Below are 8712 nucleotides of genomic sequence, written 5' to 3' on the forward strand. Positions count from 1 at the left end.
ACTCCAGAAAGCTGCCTCAGAAGAACCTGTATTAAAGTTAGCATCATGGGACGAACCTTTCGAGGTCATCACCGATGCCAGCAACGTAGCCATAGGTGCAGTCCTCCAACAGGACAATAGACCCGTGGCCTATTACAGCAAAAAGTTGGATGTCGCCGAAAAGAATTATTCGGTATATGACAAAGAGCTTTTGGGTGTGATCACAGCGCTCAAACATTGGAAGCCTTTTCTTTATGGACAGGCTTTCACAGTGAAAACAGACCACCAAGCACTTAAGTGGCTTCAGACTATGCCAAGTGCCCAGTGGAGTGATCGACAGGCCAGGTGGAGTCAAATCTTCCAACAGTTTGGAGGTATGATTGAATACATCCAACCACCCCCATAAGGGCCAAGAAGGTCCTAGCTGTACCCACCAGCCATGGGTAGGCCATGGAGGGCTGTAGGACAGCCCTAGGGGCATGCTAGGGACAGCCGACAAGTCAACCACTCTTTTGATGTCTGTAGGGCAAGTATGGGGCAGCCCATACAGGCTCCCCAACATTCAAGACAGCCAGTATTCAATGCCCAGGGCTCTAGAAATCCATGCGTCTAATGCCCAGGTAAGAAGGGAAGCATGGGCAGATTTTATGTAGCATTTAATGCTGTTTATTCAGTCGTGGGATGAATTTATGCCAACCGACTAGACTTGAACTGGCTGACTGCCTTTTCTAGGTAGTATAAATACCAAGGCCCCAAGTCCATTCCTTCATCTCATAATTCACCAAGAGCCAAGGCTAATCAAGGGCCAGGACAGCCAAGGATTTGCTAACGCAAAGGGGTGAAGGACTGCAGGTCAAGGGCAAAGTTATCTCAGCCAAGAAAGGTCAAGTTTTCTGTATTTTCTTTTCAGATTTGCATCATTCTAATAAAGCAAATACACCACTCGTGGTGGGGGCCCTACAGAGGGTATTTGGGACCCAATATTGTGTCCTCTCCTCTCTCCCTCTCTCTCTCTCTATTTTCTGCACATCTTCATTCAGTTTTGTGCGTTAATTCAATCGCGAAAAGTGTGCTGATTTCTGAGCATTGAAGTTACCAATCTTCCCCGAAGCTTCCGCATGTCACATTCCCTGTCCCGACTCCCATTAAACCCTTACCTCATCGCGCAGGGCTGAAATCCCTCACCTGTGATAAAATGTGCAACGGAAGAAGGGAAAGTGGAACCACAGGAGAGAGAGTGAGAGAGAGAGAGAGAGAGAGATGGAGAGAAAACACAAGTTCGCAAGATGTAAAGACTCTGTAGAAAAGATAGGGTCCATCTCCTCAAACTCCATAACATGAGTTGCCCAATGCTATACATAAGTACACACCACTGAGGTGTGCATCGCAAGATAAAAGGACTCCACATCCCCCTCTGAAAACAATATCGTCGGACATTATAAGTCCAACCTGATTCTAATCCAAATCCAAAAAACTCTTGAAATACCACTGTGCCCCAGGCACGGTTAGCAACCACAGATCCAAAGCATCCCACTGGGTCCAAAAAACCATCCTCCAAAACAACAAGCCAACAGAACTGGCAAGGGAGGAGCATCCACAGAAGCATCACAAAGAGATGCAAAGATAGACTCCTCACAATGAGGAAGGGAAGCAGGAATATAAATTGCAGTGGTAACAAAGTCCTCAAAAGCATCACAGATTGCAAAAGACTGTTCCAGAAGTAGAACCAGATCCCAAGAATCAGCAAACAGATAAAAGATCCATGTGAAAGGATCACACCGCAAAGGGCAAAACACCCTCCTTGTTCTACAAATACGGCAAAGAACACAAGCTCGGACAAAATAAACTCTGCTCAGGATCTCTGAAAAGATCACTGCTCTCCTCCAAATAACTGTAAACTCATGTCAAAGAAGAAAGTCTGCACAGATACAACACAGCCCCCGAAACTGATCCTCAAGTGAAGTAGCTGGAGAAAGGCTCCCTCTGAGTGTAGAAAACTCCTATGGGAAGCAAAACGCAGCCAAAACACTGCTATCAAGCAAAAATATCACTCCACTGCCAACAACAGAAGGCAAGGAACATGTAGAAACCGGGAAACCGTGTAGGCCAAGAACAAAACACAGGTATAGATGCTCCAAAATCAGCAAAACGCTGACTGAAATCAGAAATTCGGAATCCTCCTCAAGTACCAAACTGCCTCCAAAGCCACAATCCAATCAAGAAACCCCCTCTGCAAGTGATCTGTGTCCACTGGAGAAGAAAACGCAGCCAAATAAGGGCTACAAACCTGAAAATTCAGGCCAACCAGTGCCCACACCTCCTATGAGGAAAAAACGCTGAAGAGAAGGTACCTTCGGGTCCAACAGATGAAGCCCAAGTGAAGGTAGAGCTATTAGCAAGATCGGTTCAGAAAAACGCAGCAACCATGGCTGCAAATCTGAAAACGCAGAGATATGAGGGGCTGCAGAACGGGCTGAATATGGAAACGCTTAAGCCTCAGATCAAGAACTGTTTGCAGAGAACAATCAGGGGGTGGAGGGATGGCACAAGATAACCAAAAAGGATAGGCAAAAGGGAGCCCAGAGAGCTCTAAGAGAGCTCTAAGATCAGGGCTAGGAAAGCAAGCCCAAACAAGCCAAAAAACACAGCCTGTTTGGGACAGCTATGTTGCTGTCCAGTCCTGAAAAAAACACCTAAGAACCCCTGGAAGATGCCACCAAGGACAGGTATGCTGTCCAAAAAAAACACCCTTGTCAAGTTGCCAAGAAGCTGCAAACTGACGCCCTGAAGAGAGGAAACTGCAGCCCATTGGATGGGGATCAATCAGCCCTTGAAGAAATGCAAGCTTCAACGCATGAACACAAAAAACGCAGATCTGTCCATGGGCGGAAAAATGCAGATATAAAGAGGTAGAGGAGGGAGCATCCAACTCTGAAAATCACCGGCGCTCTGATACCATGATAGAATGTGCAGCGGAAGAAGGGAAAGTGGAAACACAGGAGAAAGAGTGAGAGAGAAAGAAAGAAAGAAAGAAAGAAAGATTTTATTAACGTCTTCCAAAAGACCGAACTCGGCCTATGAGACAAATCGGAGTACCTGTATGGGGTATCCTCTGTCATCCCAACAAAATGAAAAAGTACTGAACAAAAAAGCTGAATCTGGGTGTGCAGGGGATGGAGCTCTACTACTAGGAGAATGCAAAGCTATATGCATGGAGTATACAATCATGATATGCAACCTAGCTAGCTCAATCCTGTACCATACTGGGGGTATAAAATGGTGTACATCAATGAAGGGGGTGTCCACAGCTCCCCACTCCGCACCCTCAGTATGGAGAGAAAACACAGGTGAGAACCTGCTCTCAATATCATCACCAAATACATGTCCCGAGCAAGAGGGGAGAACCCTTGTAAGTGAGGGACTGCAGCTAGACAAGCTAGGCAAGCAATGAAATAAATATGAGGGAGGCATGCCGGCTATATATACCCCTATATGTAGACAGCCGACTAGAGCAAAAGAACCTCCACGACTGGGGAAAAATACCCAGGACCATAAATGGGGAATAAATATGGGTAGAATATAAGTGGGGTGACCAGCCCCTCTGACTAACATGGTCAGCCCTAGAGGCTAAAATAGGGCACCAAATAGGAAGCCAGCAAGTGGGGGATGATGTCTAACAACCTGGTCGTTGATCACTTGATATTTATCATGAATTCACAACTCAATAAGCATGAAGACATCCATGGAAGCACAAGCAGCTAAAATGGAGGCTATATCTACCCGTCTCAAAAGGATGGAGTTGGCACCTCGAGCCCCTAGTACTCCAATCTCCGAATCTAGATCTGGAATCCCCAAGGGCCCATGCTTCGGAGCAACTCTTGGACGATTTCGAGGACGAAGTGGCAAAACTTTTTGGAGGAGGATTTTTCACTCCTTTGGATGCAGGCAAGGATGTACTTGATGAGCTTTGCTCCCAATCCGGCACTCATTATCATTCTAGACCTACTCGTAGTCGACAAGAGAGACGTTCTCGTCATTGACGATCTCCTTCGCGAAGTCCCTCTCCATCGGATTCTCTAGACAGTTCCTTCTCACCACCACTGGCTTGACATCGAGGGACTACCAATTTGACGAGTTCTTCCTCCATGCCTCATGAGAAACCAGCTCAATTATTGAAACTTTTGAAGCCTCCCAAGTTCAACGGAAAGATGGACGGAGAAGTACAGCAAGTGGTTCACATATTTTTCTGGTCCATTTGGTACGTACAGCTTTGACGGGTGCTGGTTTGAAGACCAAATTAGGCACCACTCCGTGACTTGTTGAGATGACTGCCACAAGGCAATCTTAAAGCAATTTATTCCAGTAGATTACGAGTATGAATTAAAGAAACACTGTGAGCATGTTCTTCCAAAACATGGTGAATCGATAACCGACTATCTCGCTCATTTCTAGAAGCTTTTGCTCATGCTCCCAAGGACCGTCCGATGGTCAGGGCATGTTGAGCGATTTGTGGATGGTTTGAAACTGTCTTTGAACGCGAACGTTGGCGTACATCGGCCCCATGATCTTTTAAATGAGTTCTTGCTACAACCTTTGAGACAAAGAAAAGTTCCAAGTCTGGACTCATCAACAAGGGCAATAGATAGAAAGGCAAAGACAAGGGTAGCCAAGCCAAGAATGGTAAGGACAAGGCAAGTAGGGGAGCCTCGGTGACTCACCTCACCCCTGAAGAGCGACACGCCTCACCTACCGTTTGCATTGGGTGGAGTATCTTTAGCGTCTAATGTCATGGAGGCACCATAGGAGGACATGTCATCAAATTTGTCTTCGTCATGGGAGGATAGGCCAATTGATGTAGCTTCATAGTACACAAATTTCTTGGAGACCGTACCGACAACAACCAAAATTTTGCCTTCGATAAATCAATGGATGTATTACTTGGAGTATGTTCCACAAGACATGGGTGGTTTTAAACATCCAGGTGCCGAGCAATACTGATGAATACAAATTTGGTGCAGCGTTTTTTAGGAGTATGGTTCTTGGTTTTGCTTTCTTTCTTCACAGTGCATTGGAGACCGTGCCAGCAGTTCTTGTGATCCATCAAAGCCAATGCATAAGAGACTGGAGTTTGGATAGTAGAGTTTTGCTCAGCCATTCTCTAGGGTCTTTCTTGTACATAATACAAAGTAGTAGTTAATGAATCGAGTGTGTGCGTTGTATATGTGATTCCGCCACACTTCTTCCCATCCCCGAAAAAACCTAGCACATAGGTGCATGTATTCTAGCCCCACATATGTCTTGACGATTGAACGAATCAAACAGAAACTTGTGGTTTCTTAGAATAGCTCCATCAACCGCGAGTACCTCTAGGTGCTAGTATGCTTAGACCAACATCCCCCTGCTTGTTGTGCACTGATACTTGGTTCTCCCTATGGACACTTCATTTTGAAACACTCGCTGGAAAGCTTGTCTTGCAATACAACGAAAAAAAAACCTCGTCCTCTATCTAACCGGCTACTAACAAAGTTATCTTCGATGAAATCTCATCTTCTGGTAAAACCTCTAGTGCTGAAGGCACATCCACTGGCATGTCCTCTTGTGGCCCCATCTATGAAGAAATCACCTATGTTGCTAAAGAAAGTGAACTCTTTGGCCAACTCTTGTGATGGCGTTGATGAATCCTCTCGATGTGTTAAGTTGTTGCATGTGGAATGACACTCCCCCACTAGAATTGGGCTTACCCTCCATGGCCTTAACAACTCAGTCAATAAGAATCTATGTGCCCTTCTTTTTGTGGACTTGCGAAGTCCCAGAGTTAGAATCCCCAATGCCATTGCCACCCTATTAAGATGCCTCCATACACACCGTTTGTGCGTCAATACTCGCTTTCATGCTAACGGGCAAGGCTGCAAGTTGATCAATAATCATGATGAATAGACAATGATCACTGAGAACACAAATAAAGACATTTCTCAAACCCGATCTTGTGCACTCCTCGAATCTAGGAGCTCTATCCTATCCAAGTAATCAATGCGCACGGGTGCCAAAAAAGTAAAAATTCAAAGATTCCCTAGACTTCAATACCAAATGTGGTAGACTTGTGTCTAATGTGCAAAGAAACAATAGAGAAGATAGACCATAGGAATGGAAAGACACATGCACAACACACGACTACCTAAAGTACAACTCCGCTATCTGTCCGAACATGAAGTGTACGTTCATCAACTCTATCATGCATAGCGTGGACAATAAGCTATGACATTCTTACTCATGTCACCAGTGCCCAAGGTTAGATGCAGGTTTGTATAAGGTTAGTCCAAAAGAACATGCTTTATAAAACCAGCGAACTGAGTTTCTATCACTCTCCGAAGGAGATGGGCATACTCAACCATGATAGAGACTAGCACTCAAAGTCCGCTCTAAGGTATAACAACAAAGAATCACAAAACATAAGAAAGAACCAAACTAAGTCTATATTAAGCTAGAGCGAGAAAGTTATTACAAAAAGACTAAACAAGGCCTACTCTAAGTTAAAACAACAAACTCTACTCTAAGCTAGAACAAGCCACTTTTACAAAAAAGAGCATTGAATTATGAATTAAGTGGGCTTTTCAGCTCTCCACTTCTATAAAACTTACTCCTTATCATTTTTAAACATTCCAAAAGCTGAAATACCAAAGATAAACTTACTACGATTCATGTAAGAACGAACCTTTTTCAAAATCTTATTGAAACTATAACCTTTTTCGATATGCAGCAAAATAAGATGGCATGATTGAGAGATAAAGGCAAATTTAGTAGAGCAAACACGAGAGAATCTAAAAAGTTGAGAACAAATAACACCTTACTTAGCTGTATCAAAAATATTGGAAGAAAAGTGTGGCACCCGAATGATCTTTAAGTTAGCATATTCAGGTTGTAAGTGTGTATTATTCTTTCCAAAGACCAGTTGAGATGCACGAAGCACCTTTCCTAATCATGCCACTTAACCTCCCCCACAAAAACCAACCCTTCTAGATCCCCGAAGTGAATCTCTCTCCCCTCCAAAATTTGCGGTCTTAAACAAAAAATCTCTAAAATGAAAGGTACCTTTATCATGCAAAAAATAGTCTTGATAAATGCTCACCTCTTCACTATTGTAGTTGGGGTCATTGCGATCAACACGGGCCTCCCCACCAATCTCTAGCGGTGAACCCCATGTACCTCTGCCTCCAGCACCACCTGGACTTGACAAAAGAAAAGGATTCCAAACTGTTGACTCTACTAGGAAAAATTTTATTTAAACCATACAAGATAGACTTCCTCTGCATTGCCATTGAACAACCTAATCTTGATCCCCGTAGGAGGTGAGCTCTCCGCCAAATGCGGATGGCAGGCAGTGACAGCCCATCCCTGACCAGCCAACTCCTGCTCGTCATGCCACAAAATAGGCAGCAGACTTCTACACGGATGAGCATTGGGGTTGCTACATGAACACTGCTACTAGATAATATACCATGAGCATTAGTACATTGTTACTAAGCCATTAAAGCTGTGTTTGCACGTGAATCAATCTGAGATTTACCATGGATAAACCCTAAGATCAACCAGCAAAGCAGAAAACATGACCCTAGAATACATGGAAAAAACAGGCCATACCTTTCTTAGGACGACCGAGCTTCCCAGAGTGCGAGCGCCTGTCGTGCTTAAGGACGGGAGGTTTCCCTCCGGCGGCGGCGGCAGCAGCAGCGTTGCTTCCTTGCCTAGCCAAGTCGGAGGAGCCTCTTGGCGATGAAGCTTCCGATGCAGAGGTGTTGCTGCCAAAGGACATAGATCTCAGTAGCTCCCGTTGCCCTTCAGTGAGAAAGCCATCCTGTTGAGGAGAAGCCATGGCCTAACCTTAAAAGGCTCAGAGATTCCAGGGCTTTACTAAGATAATGATGGTGACGATAGATAATCCTAAACCTAACCCAAAACCTAGAAAAACTCGGAGTCAAAAGGCTTTGCCGCGATGACGAGACCTGTCTTCTCCTTTCCTCGCCGTAGGCAGAGGAAAGGAAAGCTCGGCTGGGCGACAGTAGCTGACGCTTAGTTAGCGGGTATGCAACAGCTATGGCTATGGCGCTTGGCCTTCCCCTTTCTTTTCCTTGTTGCTCTCAAAAAAACCCTCTCCGTCTTATGGATATATATACTGCATGTCAGCTGAAAGATTAGTCAGCAGGACTGACCACTCAGTGTGTCGTTGGAACCTGTTTTTATGGGCAATGGCATCAATCAGTTTGTGACCCGCCTCTAGTATCGTATTTTCAACCTTAATCGACCGTGGATTAATTAATGGAAAAAAACATTTTGCACACATATTCGTGTGTGAATCGTGGAAGAATACCTTGAAATAGATAAATTCATCGCCTATTTCCAACAATCATGGTTTTTCACCACTCTCGTTTAACCTTTCTCACTGCAAGAGTTGGTAGATGTCGCATGATTGGTCTCTCGTCTCTCCAGAAAGGATGGGTGAACTGTGGGGATGTTAGTATGATGGATATAAAGATTGGTGGAGTTTTCTTCTTCTCTTTGTTTTTCTTCTTTTTAGCATTTGAAGTAAACAATGAATGAGTATGAGTACAAGGGCTTTCAGAGGAACAAGGGCACAACCATTAGAATGTGAGTGTGCATGCTCCACTGTTCATTTGTTTGCCATAGCTAGTTGGTTGACATATTAGCATTAAATTTCTAGTGTTCTCCCATTTTTTG

At 44.5% G+C, this 8712-nt stretch overlaps 1 protein-coding gene across 1 annotated transcript in view; it reads right to left on the bottom strand.

Moving 5' to 3' along the window:
- The window catches only part of LOC147606095 (MA3 DOMAIN-CONTAINING TRANSLATION REGULATORY FACTOR 4-like), a 46529-nt gene extending 38283 nt beyond the window's left edge, over window positions 1-8246 (bottom strand). Inside the window, exons 1-2 of the mRNA XM_086792844.1 lie at window positions 7618-8246; window positions 7106-7200 (exon numbers count right to left, since the gene is read on the bottom strand). Coding sequence (XP_086648970.1) covers window positions 7106-7200; window positions 7618-7849 — 327 coding nt within the window. The 5' untranslated portion in view covers window positions 7850-8246. The remainder of the gene's footprint in view (window positions 1-7105; window positions 7201-7617) is intronic.
- Between the last annotated feature and the right edge of the window lie 466 nt (window positions 8247-8712).

Source organism: Cibotium barometz, chromosome 58 (genome assembly GCF_041138505.1).
Source record: "Cibotium barometz isolate CiBa-2024 chromosome 58, ASM4113850v1, whole genome shotgun sequence".
NCBI classification, from domain to species: domain Eukaryota; kingdom Viridiplantae; phylum Streptophyta; class Polypodiopsida; order Cyatheales; family Cibotiaceae; genus Cibotium; species Cibotium barometz.